This window comes from Sinohyriopsis cumingii, chromosome 6 (genome assembly GCF_028554795.1).
Source record: "Sinohyriopsis cumingii isolate HCF-2022 chromosome 6, ASM2855479v2, whole genome shotgun sequence".
Taxonomy (NCBI): Eukaryota; Metazoa; Mollusca; class Bivalvia; order Unionida; family Unionidae; genus Sinohyriopsis; species Sinohyriopsis cumingii.
In genome coordinates this window covers 105,428,874-105,447,958 of record NC_142966.1, presented here as the reverse complement: position 1 = coordinate 105,447,958, position 19,085 = coordinate 105,428,874, and the positions used below count along the sequence as shown (strand labels likewise).

At 35.1% G+C, this 19,085-nt stretch overlaps 1 protein-coding gene across 2 annotated transcripts in view; it reads right to left on the bottom strand.

Annotated features, from left to right (window-relative positions):
• The window catches only part of LOC149797635 (uncharacterized), a 55,806-nt gene that overhangs the window by 27,035 nt on the left and 9,686 nt on the right, over positions 1-19,085 (bottom strand). For both annotated transcript variants that reach the window (XM_089962532.1, XM_089962533.1), the window contains exons 2-4: positions 5,919-6,062; positions 2,427-2,512; positions 1,662-1,773 (exon numbers count right to left, since the gene is read on the bottom strand). In XM_089962532.1, coding sequence (XP_089818658.1) covers positions 1,662-1,773; positions 2,427-2,512; positions 5,919-6,062 — 342 coding nt within the window. The remainder of the gene's footprint in view (positions 1-1,661; positions 1,774-2,426; positions 2,513-5,918; positions 6,063-19,085) is intronic.

Below are 19,085 nucleotides of genomic sequence, written 5' to 3'. Positions count from 1 at the left end.
TTGACTCATTTGTACAGTGCAGTTGTTGTTAATATTGTAATATGCCTTTGATTGATTTGTACAGTGCTTTTCTTGTTGATATAATACTTTTGTTGCTGATATGGTAATACATGTATGCCTTTTGATTGATTTGTATGGTTCCTTTGTTGTTGATATGGTAATATGACTAATTTGTACATTGTCTTTTTGGGGGCCCCGAGTGGCCGAGTGGTTTAAAGTGCTCTCCGTTACGGATCACTACCATCTCACCTCTGTCTGTGTGGGTTTGAGTCTCAGATTCAGCCAATGTGGGTATGTGAGAAAGCTTGCCAATAGCTTCTCGTGAGTCGGTGGTTCTTTCCAGGGTTTTCCTGGGTTCTTCCTCCACCATTAATACTGGTCGCAATGTATAGCCTATCGTGTGCTGAAAAACAGCGTTAAACCCTACACCAACAACTACATAATGTCTTTCTTGTTTATATGGTGTGTGTGTGACTTTGATTTTTGATGTAGCATTAACAATTTTTCAGTCATATCGCTATGATGTCTGCAGTGTGACAATAGTGATGTCTAGCACTGGGACATCATGTCGCAGACATGTAGCTTGATGTCCCACCCAGTCACATTATCCTGACGCCAGGCTGACCAGTCTTAACACTAACCTCTTAATGCTGAGCCCCATGTGAGGCAGCTGTTAGTACCATTTTTTGAAGTCTTTGGTGTGACTCAGTCAGGGATCAAACCCATGACCTCCCGCATCCAAGGTGGATGCTCTAACCACTATGCTTGTTGGTATGGTAATTGCCTTTTTATTTCTTTATACAGTATCTGTGTTGTTGATATGGTGCTTTTGTTGTAGGTATGGTAATATGCCTTTGATTGATTAGTACAGTGCCTAAGTTAACTCTCTTGTAATTTTCAAATCAATGGAAATCCATCTGTAGTAGCCAGAACCAGTGTTTACCTGATATTACCAGTGTATACCTAATGCTACCAGTGTATCCCTAATGCTAACAATGGAAATCCATTTGTAGTAGCCAGAGGCCTGTGTATAACTAATGCTACCAGTGGAAATCCATCTGTAGTAGCCAGAGCCCAGTATGTAACTAATGCTACCAGTGGAAATCCATTTATAGTAGCCAAAGGTCTGTGTATTACATTATCATATACCTATATCACCTAATCTTTTGGACCTCGTATTATTTATACATGTAATAATAAACTATGTTTGTAAAAACAGGAATATCTAGTAAAATAATGCAGGTGTGTTCCATTATTTGTCTGTATGACATAACATTTCACATGATCAAAATCGGCTGGGCATAATGGTCCAAATTAGCCCATAATTTAGCCTGAACCAGCTACGGCCCAATCAGGCAGCATTTACCACAGTTTCCATGATGTAACTGAAAGTATGAATCTCTCACCACTACCCACCCACCCCAGATTGGACACTGGTACATAATGTTTTTAACACCCCAGACCCCACCTGAAACCTTTACATGGTGCAGAGGTACCCATTTATAGCTTAGTGAACTAAAGCAATTAGCAAGGTATAAACTGGCTCAGGACCTGTACTGTAATAATGGTCAGGGCCAGGATCTTAAAAACATGGTCTTTTTATCTTAAGTCCAGAAAGTCTACCATTAATTGTTTTGGTGGATCACATGCTTGACACTTACTCTTTGGGAAGTTGGTTGGATTCATGAGATCCTGGAAATATTCTGTGAATGCCCTCTTCTTTGTAAGGCCATCTGCTTTACCGCGAAACCAGAACTTCAAGGTCCAGTAATCCTGTAATGGTAATGGTAAACTATGTATTCAAACAATATACACCATTCGATAAATCTGTGAATTATAGAACAAAGTACAGCAAAATTTATTTATTTTGATGGAGAAAATGTTTTGTGCATTAGCCAGAATTTAAATTATTTGGCAAATAAATGTTCTAGATTGGAGAAGTGGTCCTATTCCTTCCAAAGAATGGCTCTTCCAATTTGATTTTATTAAACGACCATGAAATTTATGCAGATTGGTAATGAGAATTAATAAATTTGTAATACTGCTACATTGTTGACATTGGTAAAAAATTGAAAAATTAGAAGACAGATACATCATTGCTTACATTGTACAGATAATAAAGACAGACGCTTTCCTGACCATCAACCCTTTCATCCACATATCCGTCGGTATGAAAAACATAGTAACGATCTCTAGCTCAATGCCATAAGTATTTCATTTTGTTGAAAAGCTGTTTCTTCTGTATAGTATTGATTATATCAAAAGAACGAAATGTTGACAAAGGAAACATACGTTTGTTGCTATAATTCATCTTGTATAAATGGGCATGGCATGCTGTGATCCACATTCATTCATTTTAATAAAATTATATTTCAATTTAGTTTTAAACCATTTATTTGTCTTTATTTCCTTAGCAATCTCCTGACCTGTATGGGTTCATTGTTTTTGTCCTGATTGACAAGATAGGCTAGAAACTCCAAACGTCCTTCAGATGGCTCAACCACTTCCAGATCTGAAATAAAAGTTAACACCTGAAATACTTGACAAAGTGGGTGGTGGTGTGGGTGGGCAGCACAGTAGGGGCCCAAAATCAAACTCCCCATGAAAAACAATATTTTGTATAATGGGAAGGGGGCGTAACTTTTGTGGCAGAAGGTGGGGAGGGGACATAATTTCTTGCTATGCTATGCAAAGTACTCATTTTTAGCTTTTTTACTCACAAACTGGATAGATCACATAGTGAAACTAATTTGCACGTGGTTTGTTGTTCTTTAACCATTTACATAAAGATGCTTCATCTTGTGATAGGTTTCAAATCGTTAATGACCCCCCCCAAAAAAAATCAAGAGTCCCTCGAAGTGACTAAGGATCTACTGACTGAAAAGATTTCCCAGAAATTCAATTGAAGACTATCAATTTCTTCCTTTTAAATGCTTATTGTTGAAATCATCTTTCATAGTCTTTAGTGATAACAAGATTTTTAAATTTATAGCTACTATGATAGACAAACTGGGTGTCAATTCAAAACATTTTCATTTAGGTAGGACTGAAGATATTATACAAAATCTTATGGTGGAACCCCATTTTGACATGCTTTTCTGTTTTGGAGGAACACTAAATGATGACAAGATTTTCAAGATGGTGGCCATATTCGATATGAGACTGGCACGATTTGACATCATGAGAAGTCTTTTGGTGAAAGTACAATGTCAATGTGACCAGCTATCTAGCAGATGTAGTGATAACATTTTTAGGATGGCCGTTCTAACAACCATGTTAGAATATGGATCAGTTTTATTTAGGTAACGAAAATCCCATGCTGTTATGACCATTCATTCAAAGAAAGAGGTGATAACAAGATTCTCAAGCAGTGGCATCACTAGGGTTGGTGTCACCCAGTTGGGTAACTTATGGTGTCACCCCCATCGACCTCCTTCCTGCACAAAAATAAAAAAATTGTGTAGAGAGTCACATGCGGTTACTCATGGTGTCACCCCCATGAACCTCCTTTCTGCAAAACAATTCAAAAATTTTATAGACATTTTTTTTGTCACCTCCTCTTATGGTGTCACCCGGTGCAGTCTGCACCCACTGTACCTTGCTAGTGATGCCACTGTTCTCAAGATGACCGCTGTAGTATTGATACTGCACATAAGATTGGTATCATTTTCATTTAGGACTAACAACACCATCGGATAAATATGTGTGTGAAGTTTCATGTCAATCCCCAACTTGTTTAGAAGTTTCAATAACAAACTTTTGTAAATGAACAAGAGACAATAGACTGGCTCAATAGACAATAGACAATAGACCATCCCGCTGGCTCTTCTAGTAAATGACAGGCAGAGTTAACAACTGTGAAAAGCGGATTATAAAACAGGTATGTTCCTTTTCTTTGTTTTGTTCCTTGGTGGGATTTTGGGGTTTCTTCTTTTGTAGGGTGGGTGTAAATGGTAACTCAGAGTGTCATGTAAACAAACTCAATAGGTCCAGGATGCACCTCAGTGTTTTCTAAATAACATGTTGCCATGGATTCTAATTAATCAGTATAAGCAACACCAAAAAATATTTTTATTTATTTGGTCACATTAGGCACACTGATGCCAAGATTAATGAACATTGGTTTTGATTTCATGGATAACGAGCTTGGGTTTTCTAATCGGTTACTTTCGGAAGCAATAGTTACCACAACAATCCTTGATAAAAAGAGACGTCGTTGTTGTAAAAATATAATAATTAATTCGAAGCTGCAGCTCCAGGAGCCAATATAATATTATATCTAAAGGGATTTCATATGAGAACAGCTTATTTCTTGTGATAATTCCATACATGACAATAATTGGTGGTGAAACAGTGAACAAGCTAAAAAAGCTTTCATAAGATAGAACAAACAAACCACCTTCCTTTTTTATTAAACAAATGCCCAACAAAACATAATTCCTTTTGACAGCCAAAGATTCCTACAAATAATATTTTCTGATTAATCGTTAGATCCTTTTTTATACATATTCATACAAATCTTTTGATTTGGGGTTGTTTAAAATTTTATGGAATGACTATATTTTTTACATGCGTTGACTTATGAAGCAAACTATATTATCCACAAAGTGGATCATGCATAAGTCTGCTTAGCTTTTTTGCAGTTCACTCTTAAGTGAACTTAGGAAAAACTGGTACAATTAACTTTTACATCTAGCAAAAACAAAAGTAATTAAAAATCTTTTAAAAGTGTGTTAAATATATTTTTTAACCTAGTCAAACCATGCATCAATAAATGAAAAATAGATATTGTATCCGTAATTTTTCATTCAGCCAATCAGAAAACAGCAGCCAGTTACCGGACAAGATGGCACAAACTGACCCTTGGTCATTAAAACATTATATGAGCCATCTCCATTGAATTATGTAGTCCAAGTACCCAGAATGAAATTCATGGTGGAAAATTAGCATATGATTAAACTATAGCATTACTTTAAATTCTTTTAATTACCTTTTTCCTTCTAAATTTAGAAATGGTACCAACTTGTCTTAGAAACTGCATGACAGTCACTATTAAACAAAAAATGTTTTATACCTTAGCTTTAGTAATATTGTTTATATTGTAGTGGAACTGACAATTATGCCAATTTAAAAAGATTTTCACACACCCACAAAGAGAGAGAGAGAGAGAAAGAGAAAGAGATTCATCATTGTTGTGAGGACTTCATAAATGCATGAAGTGATCTAAACACTCAGAATTCAAATGGAGTTGACAGGAGCTGATAGCAAATCCTTTTTTAAATCCCAGGTGATGGGGGTGGTGGGGACTACATGTGGTTACTTAAACGACAACAAAAAAAAACAACCAGTTAATATGTTGTTTAATAAAAATATCCTCAACAAATAGCAAAATTATGTGGCTGTGACTTACAGTTTAGAGCCATGTATTTTCATCGACAGCATCCATGAAGATGTGTGTTTGTGTATTCATAAGAGAGAGAGAGAGATTACATGGATGCACACAATAAATTAGCATGACTTGCTATTTTTTAATAATTGATCTAGAAGTTATCAGTTTGATCCACAATTAATTTACATCTCTGCTTCTTCTCAGTCTATCCATACTAAATTATATTATTTTTACTCATATTTTCAAAAACATCAATGAATTTTCGGATCCATTTGAAGCATTGCCTGCATAAAAAAACATTTATTTTCATTATCACAAATCACCTAAAAATGGTTGCAAACAGGTTTAGGTGAGTACCCAGGCAGGCCCGAACCAGATGGTTACTTAGGAAGCCAGACTTTAAGGGTGCCAAATTGGACAGAATATTTTTTTATGGGCGAAGGGTGGCATGAAAGTCACATTTCACGCAGGGCACCAAAATTCTTTGGGCTGGCCTAACTTATCAGAAGAAAAGCTAAACGAAACTCACTGTCCTCTGCTTTGTTTATGAGGATTCCCTTGTACGGACCACCAGCCACATGGTGCACTTTGTTCTTGTCTATTTCACTCGTTTTCTTCCTTTCCAGATGAATTGTGGCCTTCCCACCCCGTTTTCCTGCCGTAAGCACCACTTCTGTAAAGGAGACACACAAAAAACAAGACAATATCAGCAGTTTCAAAACAACATGACATAGGGACCATGAACCAATCCTGACTCTCTCTCTCTCAATACAAACCATGGGTGCCTGCACATACAGCGGGTGGGGGGGGGGGGGCACTTCCCCTCTCCATACCACTACATATTTGCCCCTCATCCCACCCCCATCCCCAAAAATAATAATTCTGCTGGTGCCCCTGATACAAACTGTTTAAATATCCTATGAAGACATGACCAACAAGACAGCTGAAATCGTAATATTTTTGGATGATTGCTGAGTTCTAGTTTGAATGTCAGAAAGAATATACTTTTATGTAGTCAGCATGCTTTTGAGGAAAACTTTAATTTGAATAAGGCTATAATTGCATATGCAACATCCAGTGATGAGGCTATAATGGAAGCAACGTCCAGTAATGAGAATATAATGGCATAAGCAAAGTACAGAAGGTGGTTATAATGGCATAAACAATGTCCAGTAATGAGGCTATAATGGTATAAGCAATGTCCTGTGATGAGATTATAATGGCATAAGCAAAGTGCAGTAAGGTGGTTATAATGGTATTAACAATGTCCAGTAATGAGGCTATAGTGGCATATGCAATATCCAGTGATGAGGCTATAATGGCATAAGCAAAGTACAGTAAGGTGGTTATAATGGCATAAACAACATCCAGTAATGAAGCTATAATGGAAAAGCAACATCCAGTAATGAGGCTATAATGGTATAAGCAATGTCCAGTGATGAGGCTATAATGGCATAAGCAAAGTACAGTAAGATGGTTATAATGGCATTAACAATGTCCAGTAATCAAGGCTATAGTGGCATATGCAATATCCAGTGATGAGGCTATAATGGCATAAGCAAAGTATAGTAAGGTGGTTATAATGGCATAAACAAGATCCAGTAATGAGGCTATAATGGTAAAGCAACATCCAGTGATGAGGCTAGCTATAATGGTATAAGCAATGTCCAGTGATGAGGCTATAATGGCATAAGTAAAATACAGTAAGGTCAGATTATAATAGCATAAACAATGTCCAATAATAAAACTATAATGGTATAAGCAACGTCCAGTGATGAGGCTATAATGAAAACATCCCTATTGGTAAATTTTAGGGTTGTCTCATCAAGTCCTCCTTTTCAGTCCTTTTATCCCTTTGCAGATACTGATAGATACACCAACTGTAATGTGTCCTCTTTTTCTAAAGTTCAAATATGGTTACATTACAAATTTTGATGTCATTTTAATTAAACAATTAGTATCCTTCTCTACAGACTTCTTATCAGTAAATGACCAGCTTTGGAAGATATGCTGTGAAAACAGGGGCATCAAGTGGCCAAATAAGGTTGGAGTCAGCAAAAGCACAAAATGTCATCGGCATGCTGCACCTGAATGCTCACAAAAGCTAACGGTTAATGCCTGCCTTTGCTTATAATGATAATGAGTGTCTAAATAAAATTTGTAATCAACAAAAATGATGAGGTGCTGTTGAGATCCTTTGTCATTTAGTTTTTAATGATCATATTTTGCTACACATTGGGGTACCTATTGCTTTAAATTCAAGAAAACACCATGTAAATTCAAAACTCTGAGAGAGAAAAAATGTATTTTTAAATTCTTTTTGAAAGTTCAGCTAGTATCGGCTGTTTCACTTTTTGAAGATTTTCAAGAAAATCAGATCTTATTTGTGTAAAATCTATGAAAATATAGTGTCTTTTTGAAATCCAATTTAAGAGTTTAAAATTGTGCATCCTAAAGGAAAAAGCACATAAAAAGGTTCCTTCTTCTCTTGCTCTCTCATTGGTGCTGTTGGTTTTTTTTAATAGTGTTGAAATGCTGTTGCCTAAGATGCCCAAATTACCAACATTATGGGAACTTTTTATTTTCATAGAAATAAGTATATTGATGTGCAGTCTAAATGGGTCACATGACTGCTACATACAACACCTTTAACATGTGTCTGCATCAGATCAGGAATATTCTGGAACATGGTTGTAAGTCCATAAAGTGAGTCCAGATATCGCAAAACACATGCATGATCAAGGCTTTGACCTGCTCTGAACCTATATGAATATTATACGCAATAGTTAAAGACTTCGAGTTTTGGAAAAGGTCAATAAATCAGAATATTGGAGAATATACATGCATATTTAAAAAATTTAAAAACTATATAGGGAAAAAATAAACTCAGAATAAGCATACAACTCCACCACACCATCACAGCTGCATGTGGCCATGACTAGTAATTGTTTCCAACCATTTATTGATCATGTTTTAAACAGTTTATTGCCTGCCATACTAGCTATATTTGGTAAGTAAGAAAGAATGTGGAAGAACTCTATGTCTGTAATGCACATATTGATCAGGTGGTTAAACTGCGAGACAACATTCAGTGTAGTTTTCCCGTAAGCTTAATTTACATGTGGGCTAAACTTGCAAAGGCCCGTCATAAGGTGTATCTGCAGAAACCTTCATGTAGATGTGGATAAACATTAAACATGTTGCATGCCACAGTTAGAGGAATTATCAGACAATGATTATTTCACTAAGACAGTGGAGCCATAGGGTCAATATTAAGTATAAACTGGACACACTTTATGTACTGTTTTAGATCACTTTATATTTCAATAAACCTTTACCAGTTTACTTCATGTTTGGAATATAGCATCATCAGATATCACCATTGCCTCTGAGCTATATCCCTCGGTCCAGGGGTCATAAAGTCAAGACTAATGTTAAAAGTGCTATAGTAGTCAAAAAAGCTGGCTTGGCTCTAGGACGTGCAGAACCCAAAGTAGCAAGCGATGAGCGCAGGGCCACAAGCAAAAAAGCTGCATTGCCTGAAAGCACAGGGCCCAAGGTGGTTGCCTAGTTCGCCTTGCCCTAGGGCCAGGCCTGTAATAAAGTATATCAAACAAATGCATATTTTTGATATGACATAATCCTCTGACTACTCCTACTCTTGAATTATGTGCTTGGATGGGTCCATTTAATTTGAAAATATTATATGTCATGTTGGATAGGGTGGGGGTTATAAGTCTTTGCATCCAATCTTTCACCAGTTTTGGAATATATAATATCCCTAAACTTCCCTAACATAATTTAGCATTCATACACTGCATCATGCCACTGGATGGTGCCATAGGATTATGCCCCTTTGATGTATCAACAGCTCGTAACAAAGGTATATGGTGTCTTCCTAAAGCACGTTTTTTGTTAAGTAATAATTAATAATAATAATAATGAGGACTTTGTATAGCACCTAATCTTTAGAAGCTCTAAGTGCTTCACAACGTTAGACAACACCTATAAGATAAAAAACATATTTAATGATATGATTACAAAAACAAACACCATGAAATTAGAAAACATTAAAAAACATGCTGAGAATATTTAAGGTTAAGGAAACATTATTAGGTCTTTAAGTTTGTTCTTGCAGTCGAAATAAGTGAGTTTTGAGAGCACTCTTGAATGTGATCACTGCATCTTTGTGTCTAAGTTCAGTGGGCAATTCATTTCACGTTGCTGGTCCTTGGTATGCAAAAGAACGCTGTCCATATGACTTTGTTTTCATATTTGGAATAATGAGTATACGATTGTCAGAAGAGGAGCGTAAGTATCTTGCTGGTGTGTACACATGGCTGAGGTCGGATAGGTATGTTGGACTGGATCGAATGGAAAGCCAGTTTAGGGTACAGAGCAGTGGGGAGGTGTACTCTGATGGTGGTACTCTAAGTATGATCCGAGCAGCTGTGTTTTGAACATTTTGAAGTTTCTGGAGCAGATATTGAGATGAACCAGAAAGAATTGAGTTCCAAAAGTCCAGTCTTGAAAGTACTAATGAACACACAAGTGTTTTAGTGGCATCAACTAAAAGATATTTGCGAATTGAGCTGATGCGTCTCAGCTCAAGATATGCAGCCTTGCATATGTTTATGACATGTTGGTGCAATGTGAGAGTACTGTCCAGAGTAACACCAAGGTTTCATACTGATTGTGTGAATTTAATGTTGGTGTACAATGTATTTTTGTCCCTAAAAGTCTGGAATTAAACCCCCAAAAGTAAATTTTAAGAAGACAAAATATTTTCATTGGTTTTGCTCAAATCAAATTTAAATTTCTTGATAATCCTTAAAAAGTGCAGCTATAATTTAAACTTTCAGAAATAATTAAAATGACACTTTGTGCACTTATTTTTTTATTCATTTCATTGTTTGTTTTCCTGGCTTTAAATATTTACCATAGAGTACAAGGGAATATCTCTAAACTCAACTATGCTTTATATTAAAATTAAAAACAAATAATAAATATATGGTCATTTGAAATATTAACCATGGTTTAGCTCAGTCAGCAGTGTTTAAAAAATCTGACAGATTTAGAGAATCGCTTTAGGTTTGAGATTCAGAAAAATAAACACAAAAACATTGTTCATCAACAAATAAATATTATTACCTTGATTACAGGCTCTACCTTATCTAACAGAGTTATTCCCCTTGATAGTCAGGCATATCAGGACATAGTCAAGGATCATGTTAGTCCAATGACTGTCACTGACGTTGAATTTCTCTGTCTTACAAAATAAGTGTCTCAAAGTGAGATACCTTTGTTTGTATTGCTTTGAAATACCGATTTGGTTATATTATTTGCAATACGATGGGGAGAAAACCATCCCCCCAACAACAAAAATAATTTATTTATAAGCGAATACTATTAGGGGTGCTCACCAGTTTTTATGGACTTTTGAGAGAGTAATGTATGTAAGGTGAAGCTGTTTGCATTTACAACATACACAATGGATAGAATGTTGGCATACCTCTGTGCTACATTAAGGTAATGTGGATGATATTTCTTTGGAAATTGTACATGATCTAAGCACACTGCTAACTAAAATGACTGCTCCTTTGTGCTAAAAAAATCAGCCTGAATTAGTCTAAAGTACGCTATCCATAGCAGCTATTAAAATAGGGAAAATGAATTTTGCCAGACTAGACAATACCAGCTTCTGAAAGTGCAATGAATGAATTACCAAATATATAAAATGCAAAAAAAGTTATTGGCTTTTTTTATACAATTTACATCTGAAGTTCAGAAAGTGAAAATGACCAAGTGGAGCTGGCACTTTTTTGAAAGGTGCACATCTGGAGTAAGGCCAAGCTGTATACTCTATAACCCATATTACACCCATCAGTCATACACCAAAGTAAAGGGAATTAAAGGTTCTTTCAATTATATCTAAGATATTCAAGGTCTTTTTTAAATAGCCAGTATAACCAGCAAGGAAACCCAGTGAAATTCTTTTCTTTAAAACCCTATGCAAAATGCGAAACTGTAGAGCGCCACCATTATAAAATACAGGTGAGATAACTCTTTAATCGATCTACGTGTCATTGACATAGTTGTCTCCCTTCTGAATAAAGAGCAAAACCCTGATCATTCAGAAAAAAACTGTTGTAACAATAAATAAGATGACAGAAATTTAAAAGATAAATAAATAGTGACTACCCAAAGCTTAACAATATTGAAAAGCTATTTTTTGTTTATATTTCTTGGAAAACACCAATCTGGTAATATTATCTGCAACATGTTTTTCCGAACGCACTGAAATATCAAAATATTTGTCAGCTGCCTATATTGATTGAAATATTATTTCTTCGCCATTTTCTGTATTTACAGACTTAACAAGTCTTGCAATTTTTGAATGTTTGCCAGTATTTCCTAATGTGCATTTTTGGCTTTGTGTGATAGCGCGTAAATTACATAAATTATTATTGATTTTTATACAGTTGATATGATCCATCACAAGACCGTCTTCGATTAATCCATGATGACACTCGTAAATAAATTTATGAGAAAGATAATGTTTATTTCCCTTAGTATTAATCATGAGATAACCAATATCAGTGACATTGCCAACTGGTTTGTTTAGTAGACAATTTTAAATTACACCATTACGAGATGCTTCGTAATTTTCGATAATGGGATGTTCCACAAACTCATTTTGCTTCATTTATATATAATATTATTTGTCTAAATCATTATTTTTAAAATCTAGCTAGGTAATCTTTCATATTTCTTATAACTTTATCATCATCGGTGTTATTTTTTAATCATAATATCGTTTCAGCTCTCTGTATCTTTTACGACCACATTACACATACAACTGTGTTTCCCCTCTAACCCCAACACCAGATTTCAAACACGGTTTAGGTCCTAAACTCCTTCTCCGTACACTTTGTAAATGATATCCGCAGAATTCATTTACACAAGATTTGTCACAAGGAGTTGTAGAACCTATCATTAGCCAACTCCAGTTATTCTTTGTTTGAATCATTATATATACAATTATATTTCAATTTAAATATATATTTGCTATAATTATAATATGGAAGAGTTTGAGAGATTATCTACAATCGAATCTTCTAAAGCCAGATTCGATCTTGAAAGAAGAACCCATGACTTGCCGATACGAGCTCTGGTTGATCCGATGAAAACTCTAATTAAAAGTATTCGCGACGCCAAGAAAGAATTTCGTGACGATGTCGCATCTCATGTGTGGTCAACGTTTAAAATTATTAAGCAAATAAAGTTATCGATGCTACAATGAACGATGATCGAGCGGCAACGTTTATTAATTATCTCGACAATCAAAGATATTTTTTTAGAATAAAATTTATTGCGGAAGTCGACAATACTTGGATTATCCGTGAGAAACATGACCCTGTCCGTGTTCACACTGAAAATGTTACGTTAAATAAAAATTCCAAACCAGGAATATTGACTGGTATTGACAAACCGTATTATGAACGAGCGTATCCGCTAAATGACAAACCTAGCGTTAATGATCTCAAACCAATTAAATTTTCGTCCTTGACATAAAATTGTGTAGCCGAACGAATTATAGAACACTTCACAAACGCGATACGTGGAAATAAACAGATCTACGACGTAAAAAAAATTACAAATGGGGAGAATCAGTCAAGGATAAAGGAGCTACAATAAACGATGTTCCTAAGTTAGAAAACAAAACACTAAAATTCCCAATAATAGTAAAAGCAATAACAGGAGACGTATTATAAAAATCGAAATATAAATCGAAAGGAGCTCGAATAAATATCGTTGATCACAATGCGCATGCTTGGACTTCTGCGGTGACAATATTTTCACAAGATCGAACCGTTAAGTTCTATAACGGTGATGTGTTTGATTTTATTATCGAAATAAGTAACAACTATCCTGTATCAGTATGGTTATTTCAAAGTTTAGATGATGGAAACTATGATCAATTTGTACGGCCTAATGGAAATATTTATCGTACAGAATCTCTCCACGAAGAAATGAAAAATATTGCGTGGAGATACACTGACACTGACGAGGTCAGGACTGAACAATTACTGAATAATTATTTTACTGTTCCGTCTATTACGGCTCGTTTTGCTAAAGATAAAAATTCGTGGGAACCGACTCGATTTGATTTTCTAAATGATATAACATCAAGTTGTGTCGAATATGGACACGGTGGATTGTGGAATACTAAATAAGATTATAAAAATATGATATCACTCGATATGGTTGCATGTTATCCAGGAAGTTCTCTTGAAATGGAGAATGTTCGAAATAGTTTAACAGATTTGGACATGCAACCCATGAAATAACCAGAGTATCGATAAATGGACCTCTACTAGATTTTGACTTGACTGGATTTGCTTGTATCAAGTCATTTAAGTTTGCCGAAAATCTCCATATTATTTGTTATGTCTGTTAAGCAAACACTTTTCAGAACAAATGTGGGCACCAATAGTATTATTACGATATATGCTTCATTCAAAAATATTATTATCGTGGGTTGTAAATGAAGCAATTGTATTATATAGTTCGCAGAAAGAAGTTTGGTTACCACAACAAATCATGATACGACTGATTACGAGAATAAAATCGCAAAAGATCTTGGCAGAAAAATAATTGGTAAATTTATCCAAGGAGGATCATATGATCATAAATGACATTGTACAAGATTAATTATAGATGATGCTGAACTAGTTTTTATAATTGCTCATACAACGAAGAAAAATACGTTTATAAGTCGAAGTGATGTTAACTTATCGGACGGAACTAAATTAGGCACAATTGTTAGTTTTATTGATGGTAAGTCACCACAGTTTACTCATTTAAGATTTTCAATGCTCGCGTAATTTTCGATAAATTTATTATCGAGGGTGAATCGATTTTTTAAATTTGTCGTTAGAGTCGCCACAGATTCGTTTTATATAAAAAAGAATATAGAATAACTAAAACAGCTACATATATGCGCGTAAGCATCATGGGGCAAATGGAGAATAAAACAAGAAAATATATTTAGTTATTCTGAATCTGTTGATGTATCGATTAAAGATATGTATTACAAAAATAATTAAATATCAAAATTGTCATCAGCACAATCGGTATATGATCATGTGGCTAGACATAAGACTGTTTATCTAAACGGACCAGGAGGATCAGGAAAGACACCACGTGTGATCGAATTATTTCGTCGCAATACTTTGCATTGTGCATGAATGTTTTAACACCTACACATAGACTCGCCAGAGAAATGAGCGAACGATGAGTGAAATCTTGTACTTATCACAGATTGGAAATGAGACTCATGGACTCCTGAATGAATCGGTGAAAAATATATTCCAAGGATTATTATTTGAAATGAGATATGTACAATATCCTTGGATATCTTAAAATATTTCTTGATTGGGTGTTATTGAAGCATATTGTGGTAATAATGTGTGGCGATCATGGTCAACCACCACCTTTTCTTGAATTGTCTCCGCATGAATGGCTGAAAAAGTGTGTTGATTATTATGAAGAAATAACTGATGATTATAGAGCACTTGATCCAGAATTGAGAGAGTTTAAGAAATTAATTAGACTACAACCAAAAAAAATTCAATGTGAAATAAGGCGAAAAATAATTTTAGAAACTCCTATTAACACCTTTTGGAATTTATGGAGACCAGATGATTTGATAGTTGCAAGTAGAAAGATAGTTCATGATACGCTTCAACAACAATTATTTATGCTACATAAAGAAACGTTTTCAAATCTACCTGTACCATTGTGTTATCGCCCAGCAGATACACTACGGCAAAATATTGAAGTTGAAATTCCAGGTGAATTAAGGAAACAAAATCTTGTGTTAAATGATATTGTTTTAGTTCCTGTCGGTGTTGTTGAGAGCGCATTACCTCCTGACGGAGTCAGGGACAAATGTCCATGGACGCTAGGATATGTTATAACGATTCATTCATCGCAAGGATTAACTATTGTGGATACTAATATTTGGATTCTTGAAGTCCATATCGAATGGTCAGATTTAGTTTATTTTGCAGTTTCTAGAGTTAGGAGAAAATCTCAGCTACGTAGGGTTATCATAAACTTTACAGAAAATCTCAAAGACAACAAAGAAGTTTCTGTTGATGATATAATAAGAAAAAAATTAGTTATAAGCAGTGTGATAAAAAAATGAATTCAAATTTGATCTCGATGTTAAATTTATCAAGACGTTAAAACAAAAACAGATTAATCATTGTACAAGCTGTAACACGGTAATGTTCTGACAGTATTTGAATAATAATCCAAGACAATTTACCGTAGATAGAATGAATAGTAGTCTTGGTCACACACGCGAAAATGTAATGCTGACCTGTCTTGAATGTAATCGACGTAAGGTTGTTGGCACCCTAGCGCTAGTTTATAAAAGTGAATGCGGCGGTAATTGTGTATCTTCAGGAATTACTTGTAATTGTTCACGTACAAATCCACGTTGAGGAGCAGTTGAATCTAATTTGTATATTGCAGGTCTACCCGTGGATCTTACCACAATAGGATCAGTCGCTCTTTTTTTACCACCTTCAAGTTCACCAGGTTCATCTAAATATCTTACAGTCACATTACCTAATACTGGTTGTTTTGAAAATTCATGTTGATGTATTGGTATGTGTTTTTTTTTTTTTTTTGTAACTGCATTAATAGATTTCATGGCAGTTGTTTGAGTAATTTCATTATTTAACACAGCTATTACACTTGGTAATCTTGCAACCCATTCGCGAGATCTTGTATCTTTCTGAATTATTTCCTTTGCATATTGATATCCAAATAACCGCTCAGCAAGTGTTCGATTAAATCGTTCAACAATTGCCTGATCACGATGAAGTGCAGTATGTCCTCGTCTGATTTTGACGTTATGTTTTTTCATCAACGACGATACTACACCAATAAATTCCTTGCCAGGATCAACCTGTAGCAACTGTGGCCATCGTAGACCACCACGTTGATAAATTCGTTCAAACGCAGATGCAACGTTAGTTGCTGTTTTAGTTGATAATGGATCTGCTTCTTTATACCTACTTGTGACGTCAATGACAGTTAATGCATATTTGTACGTTGATTGACATCTACCAATTTTGATAGTATCGTGTGGTAAAAACAAAATACCAGCTTGATGAACTTCATTAGGAGTGCTGACATCAAAAATGTGCGTACTGTAGGTGGTGGTAGTTATATTTGCCATATTGCACGGTGCAGCAACAGAACGTGTAATATTTGCTGCATCAGCGAGTTTATTAATCACTGCTATACCTTTCCAATATTCTCTTGGGCTATTATAAATCGATTCCATTATTTCAATAATCGGTGGATTAATTACCAGCTCCGAATAATAATTTACCTTTCATCGCAGATTTTATCAACCAGTTAGATAATGATTCTTTTAAAGATTTATTTTTATGGAATTTAATGCATGAATCAACTTCACGTCTGCAATCTGTCGTTGTTGCAAATCTTTACTTTTATAAGATATATCATGAATATGACATGCTCGATCAATATCATTTATAGGATATTCTCCAGGTCTTGGTTGATCTTGTTCATCAAGTCGGATATCAAGTCGGGTACCAGGACCGCAATAATTATATCCAGGAAGGTGTTTCTCTCCAGGGTATTTTGCCCATGGAGTTCCTGGTAATTTTCCTAATGAAGTAGCGATATCACTACCGCCAGTAAAATTACTGGTAGAAATAAATTTATATTTTTTGTACCACATTTTACACGTTTACCAGTAAGTGCACGCTTCTTATTTTTTGTTATTATTGTTGCTAGTCCACGAGTGGATGTAAATGCTCTACATCGAACACAGTATAGATACATATTATTTGTTATATTTCTACAACATGGATGTCATTGATTTCTCAGCGACACGAAAGCAAGAGCCAATCAAACATCATCCAGCGCTACCAAATTCTATCAGAATGATAATAATAAGTCCATCGGGAAGTGGTAAAAGGCAATTATTATTTAATTTGATAATGAGATGGCTCAGATGGGATAAGTTGTATTTAGTAGCTCCGTCAATTGATGATCGGCGATGTTACGATGTACTTAAAGATTTTAATGAAAACGCAAAATTGTTGGACGAAGATGGCGATCACATTATTAATTTTATAACTGATATTGATGAAGCACCATCCGTAGACGACCTCGATGGATTTATTAATAATTTAGATGGATACGATGATGTAATGCTGGATAAACAATCAAATCCAGCTCGGATATTTTCTCGAGGCAGGCACAAAAACACGGATGTGATTTATGTTACTTAGCTATACATACAAATACCTAAAGTGATCAGCGATAACTGTAATATATTTGTTGTGTTTAATGGAGTCGACACACATACTCTGCGAAATATTCATCAGACTTGGTATAGTGGGGACATGGACATAATTAGGTTTAAAAACTTATTTTCAAAAGCGCAATCTACACCACACGGATTTATAACAATAAATTTATATGATCCTCGATCTCGATAAAATATTTGGCTGAGAGATTGATTTAATTACTCACATATTTACTAGTCCAAGTTCGTAACATACGAGTAAACATTTATATTTCAGTTCGGAAAAAAGCAAAATAATAAACTGAACTAACCCAATTAGAGAAACCTCCACTGGTGATTAGAAGGCTTATTGTTATCGTTATTTACGTTATTTAATCGTCTTCTATACAATGGTTTATTTCAATTTTGGACTCGTCAAAAAAGGTGGTCTGTTCACCCTCTCTGCTGCTGTTGGTGGCAATGTTGGTTCAGTATAAAAGCCATCAGTTGTATCAGGACTTCACCTGATTGCCATAGTTAAAATCTCACGTGCATGCTTTCAACAAAAATCATTAGTTTCTTTTTATTTGTATCTTCAGTGTAAACTTATTCTCATTTTTCTGCAATAGGTCATTGTCGGGTGAAAGTTCACCAGATAACCTGTCCAGTGAGACCTTACCAGCGGTCATTCTTGCCTTGGGGTGATGCTGCTTTCCACGCATGCGTCAGCAGTTTAAAAATAAGGTCATTAATGTATACATAGGTGTTCTGTTCTAACAGGGATTATTGCTAAAAAAAAAGTGAGTGTTCTGAAGGATTTAATGTCATAGGTCAAAAGAAGAGGGATTTTGGTTTCCATCCGCATGCCAAGTTCAGTCGAAATACATTTATTAATTACTAGCGAGCGTCCGATAAGTCCGAACTGATGGGGAGGTTAATACAGCGTAAAACTTCAGCACGGAATACGGCCTGACAACGTTGGTCTCCGGTGTCAGAAATAAAAAAAAGCCGTGTTCTTTGAGAAACTGATATGGTTGCTCTTTGTCGGGCACACACACACACACACACACACACACAATGACATATAATATATATATATATATATATATATATATATATATATATATATATATATATATATATATACACACACACACACACACTAAATGACGTATCCTAGAGCATACGTTGCAAAAATTTCTAGCTGATATCGTAATAATTATGTGGAACGTGTATATTACACATGCACGTTTACTAAACCAATTTGCATAATTAAAACAAGAAAGAAAAAAAAATTATTTCAAAAGAAAGGAAGACAGGAGACTAAATCGTTTCAACTTTGGATTTCATTCAATT